At 41.7% G+C, this 26,492-nt stretch overlaps 1 protein-coding gene across 3 annotated transcripts in view; it reads right to left on the bottom strand.

Annotated features, from left to right (window-relative positions):
• Positions 1-26,053, bottom strand: part of ccser1 (coiled-coil serine-rich protein 1) — a 156,622-nt gene extending 130,569 nt beyond the window's left edge. For all 3 annotated transcript variants that reach the window (XR_013964162.1, XM_080765111.1, XM_080765112.1), the window contains exons 1-6: positions 25,896-26,053; positions 21,626-22,658; positions 18,347-18,628; positions 17,634-17,775; positions 14,498-14,682; positions 7,736-7,826 (exon numbers count right to left, since the gene is read on the bottom strand). Coding sequence is in view for 2 of the 3 variants with exons in the window: in XM_080765111.1 (XP_080621237.1) it covers positions 7,736-7,826; positions 14,498-14,682; positions 17,634-17,775; positions 18,347-18,628; positions 21,626-22,633 (1,708 nt within the window). In the remaining variant the exon portion in view is untranslated. The remainder of the gene's footprint in view (positions 1-7,735; positions 7,827-14,497; positions 14,683-17,633; positions 17,776-18,346; positions 18,629-21,625; positions 22,659-25,895) is intronic.
• Positions 26,054-26,492: the final 439 nt, after the last annotated feature.

Here is a 26,492-nt window from a genome sequence, read left to right on the forward strand (position 1 = left end):
TAGTGCATTTTAAAAGCACCCGTGAACCGTATGCCAAATTAGTTTGGTAAAGAGCGGTGCGCACCACGCCTCAATGGAGATGTCCAGGCACAGAGTCAGGCTGCGTCATCTCTCCTTATTCTCCTATGCATCTCTTTGTAATATTCCTATAATCAGCAGAAGTGAGTGCCTGCTAGCCTGGCTAATAAGCCAGACTGAATCAGGCGTTGGCAAAAACAATTGTCTGCCAGCGGATTGAGTCTGGCTTATTAGCCAGGCTAAGTGCCTGCCACTTCCTTGTGTCCATTGTGTTTATATAATTGTATAGTCAAATAAGTTATTTGTGCCAGGCATTGTGCGACGCGCGCAATTCCATTTGCTCGTTCAGTTCATCACCCCATAGCAGCAAATGGGGTTTAATGACCGAACTTTCCTTTTCCCGTTCCGTAGAGACGGCTTACACGCACGATCTACAGTATATACATTCTCGCTCATTTTAAAAATGAGCGAGAATCATTGAAATGTTCTTGGCTCTGTGCGGGGTGGAGGAAAAAAAGAACGACACGATGAAGCAATATAGCACTGGGCATAAAGGGCAACGGATAAGGAAAGTCTTAAAGGCAATGGCATGTGGCACAGTGATTGGTTTAATTATTGTAACGCCCAAACCACACCTATGCATAATATAACGGGTAACAGAGGGGATTTAGGGATTTAGACAGGTAACCAAAATACCAACTTTAGTGAGATATTGAGATATTGTTCAGAAAAGATTGAAACTAAGATTATGCCAATTATACTGGGATCATGGGTATTTAATCTGGAGACAAGAGCACAGCGTATTCATAGTCTCTGTCTTGGCTCACCCCTGTCTGTTTGTTCCCAATGTGTACACTGATCCATCACTCACACAGCAGCTCTGTGCCTGTCCTTTGGCAGGAAGCCAGGCCACACAGGCAAAAGGAATACAGTATGGTGAGAACTGGGAACATCAATTCTTCAAATATTATTGTACAATACAGTTTGTAAAGTAGTAAGCTACTACTGATGTTATCTAGATGGTAAATGCATGATCTTGCTGGAATAAATGTAGCCTGCCATGGCGAGAATAATATCACTGCATAGATATTAGTGTGGAACTTTGGTGTGGAAGATGTATTTCCAAGGAGCGGTTAGAAACAGATTCCAGCGTCACAGAAAAAGTCTCACTTTGAATAGTGGGCTCTGATTGGTCACCCACAACTCTGGGGTGAGTGAAATGTAATTCAAACTGATGAGTGGCAGACCACATCTCCCCAGGGATGTTTCCCCCAGTGGGAGATTTGTCTGGTTGTCAGGCTAGAATAAATGACTAGGATTTAAATTATTTCAACCTCTTTACTTGCCAGAGTCAGCAAAGATATCTATCTATCTATCTATCTATCTATCTATCTATCTATCTATCTATCCGTCTATCATTTTACAGTATCAAACCAACAATCTAATCCCACAAGATATATTATAAATAGAGAATAATTGTTTTACTTTTAACCATGGATGAATACTCAGGCACAGACAATCAAGCAATAGAGTGCAATGCCGTGCTGAACGTCATGAAAAGAACTCTGTGTTCATTTCGTCAACTAAATAAAAATGAAATAAAACCTATATAACCTTTTACTAAAAGCAGTAAGACGCCATGAGGGCGAGAAACAACAGAGCTTGCCTGCTGTCCGGTGTTCTGTGCTGTAAGACGTTTTGAAGGTTACGTAGAGTTGGAGATCTATCATTCTGGAGATCAATCATTCTGGACGAGCTGGTCCGAGTCATCATTGTGATGTCAGAACATCATTGTGATGTCAGAACAGACCAGCTCCATATATGGAGATCTAGAGATTTGATGAGGTCAGATCAACATACAGTATGGAATGAATTCTGTACTGGCCATATACGTAAAAAGGAGTCCCTACCGGTGTGGTTTGGGCTTAAGGGTTTGATGAGGTCAGATCAACATATGAATTCTGTACTGGCCATATATGGAGTGTGTCACGAGCTGTGACGGATGCCTCGTGCAGGTTTAACTGTAAAATGTTAGGGGGGACTAGTGGAGAGGAGATCCAGTAGAATTAAAAGACAAGACATTTTAAATGCTTGGTTGCTCTCAAAATGCGTCGCATGCGTCACTTGTAGATTCACTATTTTGTGTAAAAGTGTAAAATCAGCCATTACGCCGCCATCAAGGCCTGCCAAAATAAAAATGTGTTGACTAAAATCTTATATTTAGTCGACTAAATATAAGAGGGACATATAAATAAACTTGACCTTGACCTACAACAAGACTAAAACTAAAACTTTTAAGATGACTAAAATATGACTAAAATTACAGAATTGTATTAAAAACGTTGCTGTCAAAATCATCACTGATGAGCGCAGCATCGTTTTCACTGTCATTGGAAAGCCAAGACAGCGAAAACACTTTCCTCTTTATACTTTTGGATAGTACCATCATTCTCTTGCTAATTAGCAGCAGGTTAAATGTTTAGTGAACTTCTCACTGAAGCAGGCTGCACACATAAGTAGCTACCCCCAACGCATAAGCAATCAATCCAGGAATAATGTGACGTTGTGTGTCTAGGAGAAGGGGCTGAAATTATTATTAGAATGAGTTAGGCTCTGTTACATGGTTAGTCTGTACTGTACAAGTATCATTATTATTATAATGAGTTAGGCTCTGCTACATGGTTAGTCTGTACTGTACAAGTATCATTATTATTATAATGAGTTAGGCTCTGCTACATGGTTAGTCTGTACTGTACAAGTATCATTAGTATTATAATGAGTTAGGCTCTGCTACATGGTTAGTCTGTACTGTACAAGTATCATTATTATTATAATGAGTTAGGCTCTGCTACATGGTTAGTCTGTACTGTACAAGTATCATTATTATTAGAATGAGTTAGGCTCTGCTACATGGTTAGTCTGTACTGTACAAGTATCATTATTATTAGAATGAGTTAGGCTCTGCTACATGGTTAGTCTGTACTGTACAAGTATCATTATTATTAGAATGAGTTGGGCTCTGCTACATGGTTAGTCTGTACTGTACTGTACAAGTATCATTATTATTATAATGAGTTAGGCTCTGCTACATGGTTAGTCTGTACTGTACAAGTATCATTATTATTATAATGAGTTAGGCTCTGCTACATGGTTAGTCTGTACTGTACAAGTATCATTATTATTATAATGAGTTAGGCTCTGCTACATGGTTAGTCTGTACTGTACAAGTATCATTAGTATTATAATGAGTTAGGCTCTGCTACATGGTTAGTCTGTACTGTACAAGTATCATTATTATTATAATGAGTTAGGCTCTGCTACATGGTTAGTCTGTACTGTACAAGTATCATTATTATTAGAATGAGTTAGGCTCTGCTACATGGTTAGTCTGTACTGTACAAGTATCATTATTATTATAATGAGTTAGGCTCTGCTACATGGTTAGTCTGTACTGTACAAGTATCATTATTATTATAATGAGTTAGGCTCTGTTACATGGTTAGTCTGTACTGTACATGTACAAGTATCATTATTATTAGAATGAGTTAGGCTCTGCTACATGGTTAGTCTGTACTGTACAAGTATCATTATTATTATAATGAGTTAGGCTCTGTTACATGGTTAGTCTGTACTGTACATGTATCATTATTATTATAATGAGTTAGGCTCTGCTACATGGTTAGTCTGTACTGTACTGTACAAGTATAATAATTATTAGAATGAGTTAGGCTCCGTTACATGGTTAGTCCGTACAAGTATCATTAACAGGGAAAGGGATAAAGAAACAGCTCATTTAAAGTTTATTATGCCAGCTCATTTATCTCCCACAAGTGCATGTCTTACACGGTGGTCTGTCACAGAGTTCCAGTAACATAAATTAGCCTTTGATTAATGTTCTGGCTTCTATTGGCTTAGAAAAGCTTGGCCCGAGACCAAACTTACTTGCCACTTTATTACGCGTGTGTGTGTGTGTGTGTGTGTGTGTGTGTGTGTGTGTGTGTGTGTGTGTGTGTGTGTGTGTGCATGCGTGCGTGCGTGCGTATGTTTGTGTCATTACAAATCCGGTGTGCTAATAATAACACAACCTGGATTTGAACATTGTGCGTGTCAATCTGCGTGCTAGTGCTATAGAGATAATATCCAAAGCGCCCCCCGCTCATAAAACACAGTGTTTGAGGATACCGAAATTAAAGTCGTTTATACTTGTGCAGCATGTGTGTGTGTGTGTGTGTGTGTGTGTGTGTGTGTGTGTGTGCGTGCGTGCGTGCGTGCGTGCGTGCGTGCGTGCGTGCGTGCGTGCGTGCGTGCGTGCGTGCGGGGGGCAGTCTGTCTGTCTGTCTCCGATGCTATACAGTACACATACTACACATTTGTATGTATTTTTGAGTGATGCAACCACTCCTATAGACAGCTATGTGTGTGGCTGGGTTTGTCTGTCCCTGGCTGTGTCCGACCACGGAAATAGCGTTATAGCGACAAGTAGCCTAACACAGACACACACAGGCCAGGGAGGAGGGCTTGTGCAGTACAGTGCAGTACAGCACAGCACAGCACAGCACAGCACAGCACAGCACAGCACAGCACAGTACAGTACAGTACAGTACAGTACAGTACAGTACAGTACAGTACAGTACAGTACAGTACCACTCACTTCAGACGGATCCGGTTTTTTTTACTACCACTACTAATAACTACCATTATTTAAGAGTTTTCCACACACACCACTATAATATAATAATATATACCGGTATATAAATATAATATAATAATGAGCAGCTTTATGAGCAGATTTACTGGCTGGGGATTATGCTCACCAGATTATCGTTTAGGAGCAATTTGGAGCACCCACCCTTCTCATATCAAACAATTAATAAAGAATTCCAGTTAATCCCACTTGGCAGAAAATAACTTGATTTAGTGTGCCTCCATCAAATTGTAGGCACGTGTATCTGCTTTAGTTACTCCCACAATGCTTCAGATGTATGTATAAATGCATGAAGTTCACACACTATTGTTCCAGGAGAGGATGCCCCCGGACACCCCTTTAAGAGGATGCCCCCGGACACCCCTTTAAGAGGATGCCCCCGGACACCCCTTTAAGTTAACTTAAACAATGCTACAAACACCCCTGCTGCAAACCATTAGGTCTAAATAAACAAATAATTAAGCATGCAAACTATTGTGAATGCGTGTGCATTGTGCATTAACGATGGTCTCACCATCTGTAGGCCATGCCTACAGATGGAGCCGTGTGTGTGTGTGTGTGTGTGTGTGTGTGTGTGTGTGTGTGTGTACAATTGATGCAGTGTTCAAATGGAACCAAAAAGAATCCTGATGGGTTCATTTGGTTTCATTTATACACTCTAAGGGTTAAATTAACCGTGATGATTTTACAAAACATACTATTGTATCAAATGGGGTTTGGTAGCTTAAGGCATATCAAATTGGAAGTCCTTGAAATTAAAAAAAGGTTGACAATCACTGATCTTCACCATTTTTGGATGCGCTGCACCCAAGTGTGTATCTTACATGATTTTTCAGCTACATAAAAGGTCAGTCACATACAGTATTACACACACATGACTTCAATGAGAGTCAAGCCAGGCTAAATACATCTACTCCCAGTCAAACATATACTGTATCTCCCTGCATCTGATGGCGTTAAATTACAGCGATGGAAGGGTCGTTGGAGTTGTTTGTATCGAATTAAACTGACTTCTGGACGAAAAGCATCCAAACTCATTCTAGCAATGGACATGGGCACTTCATTGTTGTTCACATACCAAACCAGTTCTATTTAAAGGTCAACCTCTGGAAACTGAAAACAGCTTCAAGTACTTGGGCACAATTCTGGATTGTATTGAGCTTCTGTGAATCAATGTAATGAATGTATATTCAAAAACATTCACAATGCTTCTTCTCAGAAGGCTTTGATCAAGTGTACTCAATTTGCACCTCACATCCTGGTTTGGCAACCTCAATTGCAAAATAGCTTGCCACTTGCCAGAATTGTTGGCATGGCTGGAAAAAATAGCAAGAAGACCCATTTGAGTGTCGCTCACGGCTTTATAGTGCCCAGACGTTTGTGCTTGACTGTTCTCGCAAAGCCTGGCCACAGGATGCTGGGTCACTGCGTTTCAATGAGAATATGTGCGGAGAAACCTTCACATGCGCGAGTGGACTCGGCCATGCACGGCCACTGAGAACGGCTGCATTCATTAACATAAAAATCGGTGTCCGTGAGCTTAAGCGCGCGCGCCTGGTGGGGTCGGGACCATAGCTATGAGCATTCTTCACCCATGATTCTCATCCTCTATTCAGTTTGAGATGATGAACTCAGGGAAACTCAAAAACAAAGAAATCCAAAAAGACTTTCAAAATGTAAAAGAATATATAACATTATTCAGAAGTTAAAAATACATTTAAATAGTTTAAGAGAATTTCATGAATGTAAAAAAAGAGCTATAGATCTGCGACTAGTCTGGGTCCCAGGGAGACATTACATTTATCTTTTGGGTCTCAACATGAGCTAAAAGGTTGGGGAACCACTGGCAACAAAATTGTATTATCTTCATGCCCCCACCTCCGGCTGGGGGTGGGGATTAAAATGTTGCCCTGTGAGTTTGTGAGTCTGTCTGGTCCGGCTAATCTAATCCACTTTATACTCACACTGCCAGTAGGACAAGGGACAACCTCCACACAGACATTTTCAAATGAGCCTCATGGTGATGCTATAACAGGCCATTTTACGTTCTGGTCTATAACTCTTGAACCGTAGGTCGTACAATAAAAAGACAATTCCCCTGGATTCCTTGAATCCCTCCCCATAGGCCTGTCGAAAATGCACATAAATCAGAACACATTATCTCTAAAGTCATGTTTTTCATAAGCCTTTCCGATTGGCTATGACTGGATACCGAAGTGTGAAATCTCTAGACGGCATGTTTGCTCTAGAGACCGTGTAATAATGGCCTTATTGTGCGTTCACACGAGGCATATGTGAAGATGCAAAGATCACAGCATATATATATATATATATATGGGGGAGATTAAGAAAAAACAACTATGCTCTGTACAGTAGCTCAGCTTCAATTTGTAGCTCCGTATCTTTTGCAGCAGCTACAAACGCCGGATTTGCTTCGTAGCTGGCTTCCATTGACAATGAATGGTAGACTGTATCTTTGCATCTGCCCGTGTGAACGCACCAATAGAGAGCCTATTATAATAATAATATTAATAATACAAATAGCCACTTACCAACAGGCTACCCTGAGGCAAGCCAATACCATAGTTACCAACCCATCCCATGTACTACATGCTGAGTTGCTGACTACCAGCTAATGCCCTCTGGAAGGAGGTTAAGGTACCTCAGCTGGATATTAACGAGTGTCCTTTTTTAATTTATCCCTGTGTCAGTAAAACCTTGAAATAAAATCATTGCCAGATAAGGAAAGAAAATGAGGCCAGGATGGATACTGGTGGACCTTTGTTTTATATTAATATGATTTTGTGGATCTTAGCTTTTATTGACTCACATAAATCTGACCATGTTCTACTTTCTTTTTTTGTTCAATCAAAGTGTTGTGATAATATAATGCACAAGTGAAGAAAGTGTGGTGAGTGTATATCTTATGACCTGCTGTATTACTCACCCATGCACCTGTCCCACAGACTCAAACATGTCAAACATTTATAGCCAAAGTAGTGAGGATTTTACCATGTCGATGACGCTGATCGTTAGAAAGGTCCAGGTCCAACATCAGATCATCTTCATCCAGCTCTGAGGAACCCAGGTTGTTGAGAACATCCTGAGGATAGAAGACAGAAATGTTTTCACTACATGGAAATGGTATTGGTACAATACTGTACAAATTAAATCCCTATAATTACCACCAGGTATTACCACATTTTTCCTCCATCACTCTCTGTGATTCAGTGTATTCAAGATAATGCTTGGCTTTTGACCTTTTTGACTTGCTTTTTTCAATCCAATGTATTTGTATTTTATTTTATTTTTATTTTATTTTTTTGGGGGGGGGGGGGACATTTTATGTACAAAATAACACTGAGATAACAAAGATGATATGAATATACTAAATGTAAAGCTATGGAGCTTTCTGCCCAAAGCTGCAATAACAAAATAAAAAGCCCTACAATTGCCTGTTAAGTCCAACAACTCACTAGTACACACCATGTCTGTTCTGATATTTCTTTCAAAGCCCAAGCTTGAAAGTTTTCAAAATGATGGATTATAACTTTGCTAAAAGTTCTAAAGCTGGGTTCCATCAGCTGCATCATGTACAGTAGTTAGAACATCTTGTGGACGAGGATTTTATTTATTCCGATGTACAAGCCCCTGCCTGGAGAGCATTTAAGAAATGCACTAAACATGGTGTATCCAAGTTACTATAAAGAGATTATAATAATGCAGTAGACTGAACCTCACTATGGTATTTCAAAGGGCAATGCTGCCATCTTATGGTCAAAGGAAAATCTACTCCCATTTCTCAGGTTGATTCTCAACTTTGGCTTACAACAAAGATGAACTGCAAAGAACACAGCTGTTAGGAATGACAATGATCACATTGATAAATAGCCAGACATGTTTGTTGTCCAAAAATGGAGAAAGTGATACAAAAGTGGTGACAAGTCACCTTTGGAGTGTACGGTCACTAACATTGTATATTTGTAGTAACAGAAGCAACATTTAACTGAGTGCAATCAAATCAGTGAAAAAGAGTAGCGAAAATCACTGAAGAATGTTTGTATTTTAATGTGATGCATATATCTGACAACCAGTTTACCTGACACATGAAAATGCCATGTTTCAGTAAACCCTGCCGTTCTGGGGGTCCAAGTGGATTAACAAAAACAAATTCCCATGTAATCGCGTTGAGGCTCAATTCTAGTTCTACATTAATTATTTGTTAGAAATGTGATTATTATTTTTTTTGGAAAGTCTGAAGTGAGTGTTGAAACAGCGCCCCCTGTTGGTACGCTAAACATAGTGACATAGGGATGGACATAGGGACATTACTGTTCCTTGGAGTGGTAAAAAGGGGGGGGGAAAGAAAGAAAACGTTCTAGTAAAGTGAAATTGTGCAGTTCCATGTTTCTATGTGTGATGGGGATAGATTACAGAAGCTAACAAAGCTGCTTTCATCTCAGTTGTTTAGACATAATCAGTCTAAACAAGTGAGATGAAAGCAGCTCTGTTAGGTTCTGTAATCCATCCCCATCACACTCTCACAGCCTGACACTGTATTGAGCTCCTCACAGTTCAGTAGGAGGTCTGACGATCAGTATCAAGTTCGATTATTCAATTATTCTCCACTCCATCAGTGTGTGTGTGTGTGTGTGTGTGTGTGTGTGTGCGCGCGCGCGCAGGGCTGGACTGGCCACAGGACGTACCGGGCATATTCCCAGTGGGCCGCCATGATAAATAATAATAATAATCCACCAGGAAAGGTCTGGGCGTGCTGCCATTCTGCCAGTGCCATCATGATCATTTCACTGTACCTGTATCAGTGAGTGACAAATAAACCCTCTACAAAGGGTTGTGTAGTTGTCTGTTGGTTTGTATCATTTATGTTGTTCTGTAAAAGTGGTGGTATTAGGGCTTGTTTGTTTGTGTGTGCCTCGACGGCGGTAGAGTTTCTGCGCGCTGGTTGTGGTGGGCCGGTCTGGGCCAAATTCACGCGAAAATGACCCAGTCCAGCCCTGTGTGTGTGTGTGTGTGTGTGTGTGTGTGTGTGTATGTGTGTGTGTGTGTGTGTGTGTGTGTGTGTGTGATATACAGTACATCATAATTAGTGTGTGATAAAACATTTCCCAAAAGAACTATCAATATTCTCAATAAAATGTCTTACACATGTGAATGAATAATATGATTGTGTTAACTGCCTTGCGTGAAAATATAAAAAGCTGCAACACATTTCTGTGAAATGCAGTTGCACATATAAGACATAATTTGGGGCATTAAAGCTAATAGCTGAAAAGGTATTGAAAAATAGATTTAGCTCATACCGTGTCATATTAATGCATACTTACTCTGTCTTCATTTAAAGCTAAATGACCCATTATAATGTGGCCCCCTTAGCCAAAGAAAATGTGTTCGTATGATTTTAAAACCCAGATATATCACCCCTTTCCTCGGATATATGCTGCTACAGTAGTTGTTCTAAGGCTCAAGTTAATGGAGATACATGCTATCAGATTCAGGTCTCGTTAAAAAGCGGCCCCATCTCTTAACGGTCAGGCGGATTGACATCCAAAACATTCCTAAGTGGAGGCAAGACTGTGACATGCTCTCTATTAAAAGACATCTGAAACTGTGCAGATGAGGAAAATGTGCTCAGTTCTCCTAGGCAGTAAATGCATGATGATCAATAGAGAAAGTGTTGGCTTTGCAAAGGAGCCAGGTATTATGACAATAGAAGGATTTAGAGGGAGATTTTCATTCTGTAGTCTGTACGGGAAGCTACCGCTGCATTACACAATTATGGTGACAAGAATCCAATCTGAATGTCAAATCTTAAGCAATTCAATTGCTTGAAAGCAATCTGAATGTATATCTATGTTTACTCTGATTTGTGTCAACTGACAATCATCGTTTCACCAAAGTCTAGTATATTTTGATGCAAAAGTAGAGTTAACACCTATTTCAATGCGGTTGTAAGCAGGGTTGCCATGTCTGCTTATTACCATGACCATGACCATGTTTCCGCTCCAGCTCAGTTGTCTGTAAGACATGGCAAGCATCCTTTTTCATTTCAGCGGGAACTTAACATAATCATCATTGGCATTCTTGCGGTTATTAAGAACTTTTCTTTTCAGAAAGATAAACACTGGCTCTGCTGTTTAGGTAAACAGCCTGCAGTGTCCCAAGGCTACATGAAAATTACAATAACAATCAGACAGAGATTAGAAGCAATTTAAGGAAACACAAATTCCCTTCATCCACAAATTCAACACTCTAGTTACACCTGTTTTTGTTTGATTTCTCATAATCCATCCTGATTGGCTACGATTGGTTTCTAAAGTTTTCAGGAGTAGCCCGCTTTGTACCCGTTTTGTACAAATCGCCACAACTCCTCAACGCAGTGTCCAATTGCGGTGAACATTTTGCATACATCACACACACTCCTATCCTCCTGGTGGAGACCTGTGCCCAGAAGGGCACTTTTTCTAGTTCCATATGAAATCATCATTTACAGTATGATAATTACATGTGTGTTTATCAACTGAACAATAGCAATGTATGTTTCTAGTCAAAATCTGATGCACTTCATTCAAGGAAACCACAATCATCCATGATACGAACACACCATAGACAAAAATATACTACATAAACACTTGCACTGTTGAACACACAACAGTGCCCTCATACATACCCCCACAAAACGGGTGCAGTAAGTAGTTCAGACAAGTCATTGGTCCGACAAATGACAACCCACCTCATCTCCTAACGACCTAACCTAACCATAACCGCAAGCACGGGAGCAGACGCTAGTCCGACATGCGGATGAATGTCGGACTAATGCCATGTCTGAAAAGAGTCCACCTCCACACTGCAGCACATTAAACACTGCACATTAAACACTGCACTTTAAACACTGCACATTAAACACTGCACATTAAACACTGCACATTAAACACTGCAGCACATTAAACACTGCACATTAAACACTGCACATTAAACACTGCAGCACATTAAATGGATACATTATGCATTCAAAGGATGCAAACCCTTGGAGAGTCTCATTCCAGAATGTCTCATTAACTACAAGTTCCTTCTGCCATCTAACAAAGTTCAATGTTCTGAGATGTAGAAAAGAGCGATGAGGAGTGGGGATTACTTAATACATGCCCCTTCAAACTTGCTTACAGAACGTTCCACAACTTAGGCCCCATAAGTGTCATTGACAAGCCTAGAGAGAGAGAGAGAGACTGAGATGGAGATTACTCTCTGCTCAGTGAAGTGTAAATGTCAAGGTTCTGATGCAGTCTGAAGTACAGAGCATAAACATGCACGCTTGCCTTTTTATCTCTTAGTATAAGCCTAGGCTCTGGGGTAAAAGTAAATGTGGGCTACTTTAACAGCCAATAAATTAGCCTTCATCCCACAGGCTCTCTTCCTTGGACGTACTGCAGCATTGCCAATCCAGACAGAATGGATGGATATCCATGCCATGGTAGATACACCACGCATCAAAAATGACAGCCTAGGGTTAAGGCTAGCAAAGAATCCATGGCTTTAATACGACAACAGAGCTGAAATCCATGTGGTCAAGTTACTAATCTTGCAGCTGCAATGCTTCTTTTGCTCCTGATACTAATTATAATCAACCTGCCCTAGTCAAAAAATCCTATAGGAATTTCATCATCCTATAGAATAATATTGAAAATTTGGAAAATCCTATAAGATTGTTTGACTAGGGTGAAGTCTCATTTTATTAAGACAATTACATTGCCTTTTTTTTGCGGCTTTCTATTTTTTTTATAGAGGGAGGCTGATAGGAAAGGGGGGAGAGAGATGTGGGGGGTGACATGCAGTAAAGGCCGTCGGGATCGGGAGTCGAACCCGCGGCACACTGCCAGACTCGGGCTACCGGCCGAGGTGCCTGGACCACTGAGCCACAGCCCAGGCCGAGGTGCCTGGACCGCTGAGCCACAGCCCAGGCATGACATTGCCTTTTAATACGTATAACGATACATGCACAGTATATCATCAATGTTGGGCATAAACCTAGATTCTCCATATTTCTTCTTTTTTTTAAATAAATGAATGCCCTATTTTATATTTTTAATTATACTATGTCAGTGTTGTGCACAAGTAGCAAAAATACTAAAATAGCTTATAGAATATATCCACAAACTCACAATTCATCACATCGTGACGGGGCCGATCTCCCGTTTCTGTAGCGTGAGGTGGCTTTATGTACAGTACAGTACAGTACAGTACAGTACAGTCCCCACTCTCTGTCTGGACATGGCGCCATGTCGCCCCAACCCAACCCTGAATGCCAAGCAGGGAGGCATTGGGTCCCATTGTGATAGTCTTTGGTATGACCCAGCCAGGGGATTGAACCTCGACCCCCTAACCTCAGGTGGGATCATTGTGATAGTCTTTGTTATGACCCAGCCAGGGGATTGAACCTCGACCCCCTAACCTCAGGTGGGATCATTGTGATAGTCTTTGGTATGACCCAGCCAGGGGATTGAACCTCGACCCCCTAACCTCAGGTGGGATCATGGAGCGGACACAAAGGCCACTGAGCTGGGAGATAAAGTGATGCTTGTTCATCTGAGGTCAATAAATATCACTTTAAGTCACAATAAGATAAAGAGGATGTATGGATGTACTTTAGAATAGACACACCCTGCCTGAATACACACCCCAAGAAACCTCACGCCACACCGTGTAAATGTAAAAATGTGCTCAATAGAATGTGGACCACCTCCAATGTGACAGGCTGTACATAAAGTGTGCCCATTTAGAAAAGGCATTTGTTTTGTTTTGACCACAAACTAATATTTCATTATGACTTAAAATACTAAATTATTTAAAATTGTGCTACTCTTCCTTTGTTTGCGTTTGTTAAAAGTGTGACCTTGAGACCTGTTTTTCGCCGTGCAATGTAAGTCAATGGGAGCATACATTAGATAATCAATTTTTTATCTTCTACTGAGCATTTACTGAATATATCTCGCCAGAATTTGGAGTCACATGGCCAGGTAACTACAGGACACAAAACGTCTACCAAAGTTTAATTATCTTTTAAGCTGGTCCCTTCTGAGGTGGGCTTCTGTTCCGCCTGCACTGATTGTGCTCAGTAGTAGAGCCTTGGGCCTCTTGTTCTCGTCAGTTTGAGCCAGATGGCCCATCCAGCGTCTATTCTTAGTAAAAATGGACCAGACAGACAGTATTGACTGATTTTGAAAAGATTTCCATGTTGCACAGTAATAATAGAAAAGTGTGATGCATCGAGATGCATCACAGAATCAAATTAAATCATTACCTGGTGATTCGTAATCGAATTGAATGGTGAGGGCAGGGCCAATGCACAGTGCACACCTCTAATCCAACTGCTACAGCAATTGCAATGCAGGCTCTACCAGCCCACAGGCTGGGCTGGGGATCCAGCAAAGCTTCCTGTAGTTTGACAGATCATGTACTGTACTTTGTTTATTGAATTGGCAGTGGATATTCTGCCATCGGACGGCTCTGGTAAAATAAATGCGTGTCGGGAACTCTGCTTTTATACAGAATGCCATTTCTATTGACAAGCGAACTGAATGAAAATTTTACTATGAATGTTGTACATACATAATTACTGCTGTGGAAATGTAAATTAGGATGAATTGTCTGCCAGAGGACCGACTTTTATTTGCATATGCACACAACAGCCCTGGTTCACTAATGAGAACCGCTCATTATTGGAGCTTTTACAGTACACAGGTCTGGTTTCACACTTACCAGGCTTCCTAGTTTGGACGACGAGGAGTTGTTTCTGTGCTTGAGCAGACCGCAGCCCTCACTGCCCAGGGCATCTCTGTGGTTTCCATGGATGCGAGGCCCCCCCGCCCCCTCTGACGATGAGCGAAGGCGTCGTTCCAAGCGCATCACCCCGTGGTAGGGACTGACACTGCTGCACATGGAGGCTGCAGGACAAAGGTTAGAGAATAAAGATGAAGAAGGAAAGAAAGAAAGAAAGACAGACAGACAGAGAAGCACTAATGATTGGTTTAACATTTCAGACAGGTTTCTTTTGGTCTCTGTTAACACTATAGTTATGACAACAAACGCCTTTTGATTAACTAAACACCTACAGTGCATTCACGTTACAGTTCTTCTGTAACTTTACTGGTAGTTGCGGCTTGCTTATTTTGAGCTTGCTGTGTAATGTTGTTTAAACCAGTGGTTCTCAAACATTTTAATGTCAAGGACTCCCAAATTAATATATATTTGTCTGCAGAGCGCCACCATCTGAAAATATTCCAGATTTATTGCCAGATCTTTTGAAAATAGCAGGTCTACAAGCCCACCATGTGTTGCATCGCGGCGCGTTGTGAGCTTATAGAATGTAGACCTTTAAGGGTTTAAAGGTCTCATGTGAGCTTGTAGAATGTAGACGTATGAGGGTTTAAAAGTCTCATGTGAGCTTGTAGAATGTAGATGTATAAGGGTTTAAAGGTCTCATGTAGCCTAGTCGCTTCTTTTGTATAAATACACTAAATAAGTAAAACACTCACAGACAAACAAGCCTTGAACCTTTTCTTCCTCAACCAGAGAGGAAAGATGAGACCCTCGCTCTACTCCGACTCATCAGGAGTAGAGCCTACAAACAGCCTGTGACAACTTGAGGAATTACTGCTATCATGTCCTTATCAGATGAGATGAGATCATTAAATCAGTATTACTCAGTATTAATCAGTTGTGGGCAACCACATTACCTGTACAGAACCACTGGGCTAGTGGTTTACCAACTGTAAATCAATACTCAACCACTTTACTGCAACCCTGGAGGTTAGCATATTTAAGTGATGCCAGCCAGGATTTAGAGCTCCCAATAGTGTGTGCGTGCGTGCATGCGTGCGTGCATGCGTTTGGCTAAAGACGGTTATTGCTAAGGAAAGGTGCAGGCGGGGGCAGCAGAGGGCTCTACGGGTCCTGGCTAGTGAGGCTGTTAGTCTGTGCGTCGCTCCCCAGGCAAACCGCGGACAGAAAACCGAGGCGTCAGAGAGGAAAAGTGGAAAAGATATTTTAGAGTGTAGGTCGGGCAGGTACCCTCTCCCCCGCTGCTAATAAAAGCTGGGTATCCGCTACAGTTGAAACAAATAATTATACTATTAGACGATTTATGGTACATAGATGCATGCAAAATACTACCATCAGACTTGTTTTAAAATGCACAACCATGGCTTTACATTACAAGAAAGAAACTAGCATAGACTACAGGAATCAATATCTTCTTTTAGTGGAATTATGGCATTATTAATGGAATGTTTTATGAGTTTAATTGATCCGTCTTTTGTCTGAGCACTGTCCCTAAACACAACCGGCCTCAGTCATGTATGCACAGAACAGGATGACAAACATTGTTTACACCTGTCAGACACAGGGACCGTTTCAGATAAATATGCCCGGAAAAGGCATTTAAAATGTGTTGTTGTCGCCTGGTGTAGTTTGGCAGGTGAAGTGGAGTGAAACACCTGCAGAAAACATAGCCCCAGGGCTAGAGATTAATGTAGAAAATCTATGTTACCTGAGAAGCTTTAGTTGAACATCCTGTTCTGTGATATTTCATGGTATGATTTACAGTAGTAGATTTTTTTTTCTTCTAATTGTCTAAGCAGAGACTGACATTATATGGTAACTGGGTCATTAACATTTGATATTTTCACAACAGCAATAAAAACCATAACATGCAACAAAAAAAAGGAAAAAAAAGTGTGCTGATCTGTGTGCTGACATCAGGCATGGCCCAATTCCTCTCTAAATCGTTCTCTCTTAAGACACTTGAACTGAATTGAATGTGTTCAGGCATTAAGCATTTTGTAATTTGGGAGTTGAGGGGTATGTTCTCATGTTTATAAATGTACTGTATATATGTTCCAAACCGGAACAAGATTGTTGTAATTGGCTAGTTGGTAGCAGGACTTGACTACAGTAGCTCCCTCCTAATTGGCCTCCCGGCATGCTCCCGAAAGGGTATTCCAAACACTGATGTTGGCCTACAAGGTCACCCTTATAACTTCAAGGCATGATCCAACCCTACAACCCTTCCCACTCACTTATGTCGCATTCACACCAGCATGCTATACTGCGATTAAAACGAATCCTGCTGCGTATTGTTGGAATGTGCGCTTCGTTTGGCAGGTGTGAAGGCTCAATCGAATCCTGATCCGCAACAAAGACCTGGATTCTACTTCGCCAAAAAATGGGGGTTTCACTTCGCTTCCAAGGGCACCTGACATCGATTCACTGCAGGAGTGAATGCAATCCGCAGCAAATAAAGGAAATTAAGCAAGCTATGTGGCTGATGAATGGAAACACAGTTGGAGACGGAGAAGGGATATTAATTTTACTTAGGAATTGCCTGTCATAATTTGACCCCCCAGTATTAGGATGTATTAGGATGTTGATATATATGTTGACAGCGCAGTGTGAAGGCAAACGCAGCAAATTAAATATGCAAGAATGATCCAACTTCTCCGCCCATTCGCATCGAGTCTACCGAATTAGAGGTGAGAATGCGACCTTCGATCAGCTAACACAGGAATGCTGTACAAGCCTACCCTAAAACACCCTGGGCAATGCTCCGCGCCAAAAATGTGGCTGATCGGCCTAATGGTATGTGAGATTAGCTGCGAGTGCAAGCACACACATACACACACACACTGTACTTGGGAGCTACAAGCACTATGTGCTCAAAATGACTCAACTGTGGGGCATTCAGGATCATTCAGTGTGTGCGTGCGTGGGTGCGTGCGTATCCACATGTGAATGCGTGTTCAAAGAGCATGTGCCTACCCCCGGTACCCCGCCAGGGGCTTCCTCAGTGTGACTGTGTGTGAATGCATGTGCGTGTTGTTGACAAAGGCCCATTTACCAGCATGCGGCTTCCTCAGGTGTGAGGACCTGGGTTCATGGCGTCCGCAGCAGCTTCCCCTCCCTCCTTCCTGAAAGGACAGCGTGTGTCTCACCCTGCGGTCAGTATTGTCTGGGTTGGAGTGACAGCCCTCACTGCGTACCTAGGGTTGTTACAATCAGGACATTTTATGATTCACATAATTGCGATTTTATTGTGTTCTTGGCATTGAACACTGGCACATAAATTCCATTTCTGTTTGGCTCTTAGGCTTTGTAAACAAAGGTTGCGCAGGAAAGATTTTACAAAAATGCCGTGCATTTGTTATTTAATAGCATACCCATAATCAAAACAGGCCAAAACAGGCCATGCATTTAATAATTTTATACCTTAATTTCTTTTGGAAAACAGCGGAAATAGCCGATCTACAAGGTCACAACGTGTCACATCGCAACGCTAGTAGATCTGCTATTTTTTGCTATTTTTCCCGACTAGATTAATTTGTACGTGCATACTGTATGAATGGAAACAATTGTCACAATTTTGCAAAGTAATTGCAATTATATCAAATAATTGCGATTTTCTCAAATAATTGCGATTATCTCAAATAATTGCGATTATCTCAAATAATCCGATTATCTCAAATAATTGCGATTATCTCAAATAATTGCGATTATCTCAAATAATTGCGATTAGGCGATGGTGTAATAATTGTGACAGGCCTCACTGCGTACCACGCATGCCTCGCTTTCGCTGGTGGTCTCCGTGTGGTAGCCCACCGTCCTCTCGCCCGCTGAACCCTTCTTCTCCTCCACTGACACCGCTTGCCAGGCTTCCTTCCTCTCCTCTTCCCTCTCCTTCCTCTCTTCCGCTGATTGTTGCTGCGGGGGAAGGCAGGGCACAGCTGTCTCAGGCTCCGAGAGGGAAACCGCCGTTTCGTAGTCAGTGTTATTGGCTGTGCTGGTGTCGGGGGGTAATGGCTTCTCAGCACTGGACTGGGCCGGTGTCACGAACACCTGAGAAGCAGACATTTGATGACAATGATTGAATGATCATGTAAAATAATTAAGGTCATTTGTTTGTAAGCATGTCAATTTCCATTATTACGCTGATGATATACAGTAACAATATATACAGTATAACATACTCTTCCCTTAAGGCCTGCCTAACTGTTGGATTTCCTAAAACGTCCTTCAATTGAATGCAGAGAAATCCAAGATTCTCCTATTTGGCCCTCCTCATTCCAGATCCCTGTTACAGGATAATCTTGGTAGTTTGTTCACCATGTTCTTTACTCTTGCCTCAGTCAAAGTACCTTACATTGGCATCAGTTGCCAAATGCATTTGTAAGGCTTATAACAGATTCAAAGAGATGAGCATAACACCCCAGTTATAGTTGCGCTTCACTGTCCATTTTAGAACGGATTTAAAGATTATATTGTTAAAATTATCAAAGGTCTGGTACCTAACTACATCACTGAGCATCTTGCCGACACACATCCTGTGATCCACGGATACAGTTTTGTTGGTTGTACAAGGTTCAAGGTTCAAGTTTATTTAGTGTCCCCGAAGGGCAAATTGGGTTGCAGCATAGACAGTACATTAAACAGTACAAACAAACAACAGTTCACATAGCAGATACCAGAGTACAGAGGCGCACACAACCGTTAAAGTGCAGGCGTTTAAAGTGCTATGCGATAGGTCATAAAAGTGCGTGTGCATAGACATAGGCACGAGATAATACAGTAAAAAGTAAAAAGTGAAAGTGCTCATCATAAGGTTATATCCTCGATCTACCCACAGCAGCATTCAGTGTATGAATAGAGACCGGGACAAAGGAATGTTTGTGCCTGTTTTTTGTGGCACATGGGGCTCGCAAACGAAGGCCGGATGGGAGAAGGATGTACTCTCCGTATAGTGGGTGAGCAGCATCAGATCGGATACACAGAGCTTTGTTAATTACCTGTTTCTTAAAGATCTGGTCTAGGCCGTTCATTTGTGAGCCAATGATTTTTGAGGCCACTTTTACAATTCTCCCTAGGGAATTTTTGTCTCTGATGCAGAGATTACCATACCAACAGATAATGGAGAAAGAAATGACAGACTCGATGTAGGCACTGTAAAACAGTTTCATCAGAGTCTTGTCGACATTGAACTTAGCCAATTTCCTTAGGCAGTACAGGCGTTGTTGACCTTTTTTATGCATCACGTCAGTATTTAGGTCGAATTTCAGTTTGTCATCAATAACTGTGCCTAGATACTTGTAGCTGGGTACAATATCTACAGTCTGTCCGTTGACAACACTCTTCTGGGGGGATTGAGGGGAACGTCTAAAATCTATGCATAGCTCTTTTGTTTTAGAAACATTAAGCTGCAAGAAGGCGTTGTCACACCAGGATAGAAAGTCGTCTACCACTTGCCCGTGACAGTTCTCATCATTATCAAGCAGGCTGACGATGACCGAGTCGTCAGCGTATTTAATGATGAATCTATTTTGGAAATGGCTAACACAATCGTTGGTATAAAGAATGTAAAGAAAGGCAGATAAAACACAACCCTGGGGCGAGCCAGTAGAAGATGTCAGGAAGCTAGACAGTATTTCATTAACCCTTACACGTTGAGATCTGTTGGTTAAGAAGTCAAGAATCCAGCCCACCAGACAAGGATCTACACCAAAGGAGTTAACCAGTTTATCAACCAAGACATGGGGCTGTATGGTATTAAATGCTGAGGAAAAGTCAATAAAGAGCAGCCTAGCATGGGTTTTACTACCTTCAAGGTGTTTGTGCAGGAGATTCAATAATGTGGCAAGTGCATCTTGAACACCCCTTCCAGCCCTATACGCAGATTGGAGGGGGTCCAGTAAGCGCTCAGTTTTTGCCACGAGCTCGGACTTGACTAGTTTTTCAAATTGTTTCATGATCAGGGAAGTTAGAGCAACAGGCCTGAAATCATTGAGCGTTTGGGGCTTATTGCTCTTGGCCACCGGAACTATAGTGGACTGTTTCCAGAGGGATGGCACCTTCTGCTGGAAAAGAGATAGATTAAATATATAATAAAAGATAGGGCCTAGTTGTTCAGCGCAAGTCTTTATCAGGTGACCCCCAATATTGTCTGGGCCGGGACTTTTCCCAGGCTTACAGCCTTTAAAGGACTTGATGACACTCTGTTCATCAAAAAAGGGTTTTAAAGGGGGGGCTGACTGCAGACTGTTCCTTAACACACAATGGTTATTGCTGAAGTCATGGACATCGAATCTAGTATAGAAAAGGTCTAAAGGTTCACACTCTGGAATAGCCTGCCTGTGGTGCTCAGGTAAGCAAGCTCAGTAGCATTTTTAATCTCTTAACATAGATAGGTTATGATCTGCTTACTGTATAATGTTTTGCGTTCTTATTCTGGTTTTGGTGCTTGTTTCACCTGTTTTTGTTTGTTTGTCGTCCGTCCGTCCGTCCGTCCGTCCCCCAGGTAATATAATAAGAATATTATATTTATTATTATTGGCATGCAATTCAAAATGAAAAAAATAAGTAATTTTGTTAGGGTTATTAAACGTGATTTAGAGTTGTGATTACTGTACGAAGAAAAATGTAAAAACATTTTGCTTGAAAGCTTGAAAGCACTTTAGTACAGGGGCTTTACAATGTTTTATGTCAGAGAACATCAAATTGATTAGGCCATGGCCATTTCAAATGTTTGTGTCCAAGAGATATCAAAAGATGTTTCAGTTTAAATTAAACTGTCTAAATTGCTTAATTGTACATGCTCAGCTTATTCATAGTGAAACATATTTTAGAATGATCACTTATGCACATTTTTTGATTGACATTTAATTGAATTACAGGTCAATTTAACTACTCTCAACTTGGCTGGGGACCTGCAGTGTACCACTGAGTGACTGAGTGACCCCTGAAGGTCCCATGATTCCACAAAACCAACACTTTAGATTTTAGAATACTCCCAAAAACACAATGTACGAGCAGGCACACAAAACCAGCAGTAAAGCACCCTACCTGGGAGGTAGAGACAGCCGTGCTATTGCTCTCTGGAGTAGGAGGAGGGTTAGGGGGATCTGGATCAGCAGTTTGCCCAGGGATAGGGGTAGGTGCTGGGGAAGGTCCTGGGGCTAGGCCTCCTGCATCAGGGCTGGGGACTGGTAGGGCATCCACCTCCGACACAGAGTCCTCTGTGTTGGGGACGAACTCTGAAGGGGTGATTGCTGTGGTTCGGTCCTCCGATACAATGGGGGATTGAAGGGAGCTCTCACCCCCGGCACCAAGCAGTTCCCCGGGCCACGACCCCGGAGTGAGACCCCCTGCTCCCGGAGTGATGGTTGTGGAGCTAGGGGCTTCCAAACTCACCTCCGGGGGTCTGTGGTGATCCGAGTTGCGGGAGAAGCGGTGGTGAGCTGAGAAAGACTTTGGCAACAGCTGCTTCTTCTGGCGCGAAGACCGTTTGTTGTTGCTGCTGCTCCCAGCACTGTAATCGTCAAGGAAACCGGAATCATCACCCTCATTGGTCCCTGAGCTGCTGATACAATTGATAAACACGTTTCGGTTGGCCGTGGAGGATGACGAAGAGGGCACCTTTTCAAAATCCTCCGTCTGAGAGCGCGTGATCTTCTTTTGCTTGTGACTGCCAAACCCGAAAGAGTGACGCATCTTGGAGCGGCCCTCGCTGAATCCCGTCATCGAAGATGATGACGTCGATACCTCCTGCTGGCTGTTCCCATTGGCGTCCATGCCCTGCGATAGCGGGGGCGTAAGGTTGAGATTGATGGGCTGGACACGTGGCTCGCTGTTTCGCTTGAAGCGGAGCGATGGAGCACGGAAGAGGCTCCGGCGTTTGCCCGTACTGCCAGAGCTGGAGTTGGTGCTGGAGGGGGAGGAGGTGTGGACGCCATTTCCCACACCGCCTGATGAAGGAGAGGAGGGAAGAGAGTCCTGCCTCTTGCTGCTGCTGCGGCGGAAGATGGGCAAGCGGGAGACAAGCGTGGAGCGACGAGAACCTGATTCACCCATCTAGGAAGTGAGATAGAAGCACAACCTGCGGGGAAAACATTAACATTAATTCCCTGGAAAACACAAAACTCAAAAGACAAACCACCAACCAAAATCTAAGATCTGAAAAGTAAATTAGACATAACGCTAAGGAGGAATTTTATTAATATCTTTAGGATATATCAATAACAATATACTTGGAGAAACTGATGTGTGAGTAGTACATACTTGGTTTCATAATGGGTTACCTACAGTATTTACATGGATGGATCTTGCTGGAGGGAATTATAACACCACAATCATGACTCACACTGGAGACAATACAAACACACAGAGATAGATATCATATTGACCAAATTCTTCTGTTATAATTCCTCAGATGAACGCAACAGTTTCTCTAGAGAATCTAGTCGGTTTTAGAATATAGTCAAATAAATTTGCCTCAGTTCTTCAATATCTTAACAAAACCATTTTAATATTGTACGAGTAAAGAGCAATGTATTGTAGGCTTTGGAAACAGTGTAGCAGAGACGTGGTCAATGGTCCATACATGCTATAGAGCTCTATGCTGTTTTCAAGAGCATGGGTCCTAGGATGAGAGAATGCATTTTTGCATATATTCAAATTGTGTTCTGCATTTGCAATGGTGGAGCATCTTGTATAATCACCAATAAAGAAGTTACCTTTCCATTTCTATGTCCTACGGAAGTGACACAATACTTCTAATCAAACTCAAAATAAATAGGAGACGGTAAAAATGCAGTTGGACAAGACTGATGTCACAGCGTTAGGCATTAATCAAGATCAATGTTAAACTACTGTAAATGATGTAATGTCCTTGAGTGTGATTATTTTAAATAGAAAGATAGGGGCCTGCCATCTCTTTGTCATGCCACATTCCACTGCAGCTCACACTCAGCCGGCAGAGAAACTGAAGCGACTGACCAGACGAGGGAGATAGCGGAATCAAAGACGGAGACAAAAAGAGAGAGATGGAGGGAGAAACTCTTAATATCTCACTAATTGTAAGAGCGGACCGAAGTTCCACGTGTCAAGTCAGTCAGTCGGTAAAGGAAGAATGATTACTGTCAGTGATTTGTATTCCAATTCTTTCAATTACTTCATAATCATATAAATAGTGACAGTGAAAGATAACAAACCCTCTTTAACATGAGGTAAACACTGGAACTATTGAAGATACAGTACAGTACAGTACAGTATGCTACACTTAAGGAGGGAAGTTACCAGTCTGTGTTTTGTCCTAAATGACAGTTTTGTTAGTTGTAATGCTGATCATAAGATAAATTCAGTCCAGCCAACACATCACTGTATACATTCTCAGATATAACAATGAGTTTCCTGTTTAGAAGGACCCTGGGGCCTGAGCATAACCATCTCATGTGACCATTGACCAGTTTAAATATGAAAATACCTGTCCCGTACCCTTAGAGACAAACATCCTCAAACTGAAACTAAACGCACTGTTGATTAAAAGATTGCCTCTCTTGACTAACTTGCCTTAAAGTGAAGCCACTCTTTTTTACTTTCAATTAATTTACATACATAAAGGCTGCTACATGGCAGTACACTTGGTACTGGCCTTGGATACATGACTGAAAAACATTGCTGCAGTGTTACCAGATACAGTAGCTTTAAGCTGTTTCTACACAATGACAGGAGAGCAGAACTACTTCCTCATGCTCTGTCACTGCAGTACCTACTGACCCTACCTGTGTTACTAAACGTAACATACACCACCACTTCACCTCTCACTTTCACTTCCCCATGTTGTGCTCAGTTATTGAACTGTACTTTTGAACTAGTACTGTCTTGAATAACAAAACACTGTTTGCCATTTTAATATGGATTTAGACATACTGGAAGGTCAATATTATGTTCAAAAAGTATTGTAGGTGCTTGCAACAGGCTATTCATTTTAGAAATGTTTCAGCTTAGACATATTGCTGACTATATTTATATTCACACAGTGCAACCCCTATAGAATGGTTACTGTAGCAGCTACCATAGTATCTACAGTACACTAGCTACAGTAGAGGCTATAATCTCCCTTTGTTGATATCAGATGTGGTCAGTTCAAGCCAGGGCTCTAATACAAAAGGTTATAAATTACGACAATCTCTTCCATACAGGCCAAGGCATGTGGACAAAACAACTGTCTGGAGCTCTTACTGCACTTGAGTTGCAGAAGACAACATCCCAGTATAAGCCCAGCCCTGTTTTAAGAACAAACGCAAAGGTTAAGAAACTAATATCTAAAATCCTGCAACTAATTATAAGTAGGCGTAGGCCTACACCTACACACCCCACAGCACAAATAGAACACTGCAATCTCATGTTGTATGGCACTACGTGGATCACATGAGAAAACCCTATATAAAGTACAGAATATATCTTTGGAAAAGGATCATAATCATAACCAATGACAATGCTTCACAATTATTTTGTGATTAAACACATTTTAAAAAGCATTCAAACTAAGCCATCTCAGGCTAACCAATACTCAGTACTCATCATAGTTACCACATCCTACAAGATTAGTACAGTATGACTAGGAGTATATGACCAATGACCAATAATAAAGCATTATAACCATATAATTTAGCAGTAGCCTATACAGTAGATAGCCAAGAAAATTGTGGGATAAAGACCACAATATATAAATTATAAAAAATATATAAAAAATTGATTGACCATAAATGTAGACAAAGCCTGTGTCCTATCCTGTTGCTCTTTATATGCTACTGCACTATACATTTTGTACAGTGAGTGATACTCATACTGGCATTCATTTCAAATCAATGTAGCTATAATGTGATAGGCCTATCATTGCCCTTTGCTCACTGGTCTTAGTAAATGGTTACAATGTGTCATTTAGTTTGAATCTGAAATCTGAATGCCTTTTGCTACATCAGATCTGAATGTAGCCATTCTATTCTATCCTCATAGCGGGCGGCGAGCTGTCAAACAGAAACGTCAACAACGTCCAGTGAAGAAAGCTCCAGGCTCACTGAGCAGAGCAGTGCAGTGATACGGAATCATGGCGAGAGCGAGGCGGCTTTAGCCTGCTGCAATAATCTCACCACTAATAATCTCGTTTACATGAGGACTGCTGCAAACAACATGACTAACAACATGTTGTGCTGTCTCTGTGTGTGATGTGTGTAAGCATACTCAGAGGTCACCGGTGCTCAGAATGATAGCAATGCACCGGTGTGTCGGCTAGCGAGCGAGACATGAACGCACTGCACACACACACACCTACCTTCAGCACAAGTCCAATGTCTTCAACAAGGCAACTGCGTACAGAAAATGGTTCGAGATATGCGTTCGGTTTACGAGCATGTAAATGCGTGGTCCATTATACGGGTTTAAATCCGAACGGTACAAGCTGCGTATCAAAAAAAGAAAAGCGTTGAGGAATAGCACCTTGTTGAGTTGTTGTGCCGCACTGACGCCAGCGACGTACACCTCAGTGACGTGGAATGTCTTTCCCACCGCCGTCTCTTCCGCGTGCAGCGAACAGGCCACGAGTATGGGCGACTGTGACGTCCGTTCACCGCCTCCTCCTCCTCCCTCTCCAGCCAGCCAAGCATCCTTTCGCAGGTGGATTCTTGACATTCCCATTCATGTTCTCGTTGCAAAACGCAGACTTTGCGGAATATAATGCTGTTTAGGATGCAGTGGTTCTCAAAAGTCTTCATGTCAAGGACACCCAAATTAATCATGCATTTGGCCACAGACACTAATCTATAAATGTAGTGTTGAAATCTTTCCAAAATGCATTTAATTTTTAATTATGCGCTTGTAGATCAGCTATTTTCAAATAACCAGTGTAGTAAAGTATGTGGTTTAACTAAAA

The sequence above is a fragment of the Protomyctophum bolini genome, assembly GCF_963924005.1.
Source record: "Protomyctophum bolini genome assembly, chromosome: 6".
Taxonomy (NCBI): Eukaryota; Metazoa; Chordata; class Actinopteri; order Myctophiformes; family Myctophidae; genus Protomyctophum; species Protomyctophum bolini.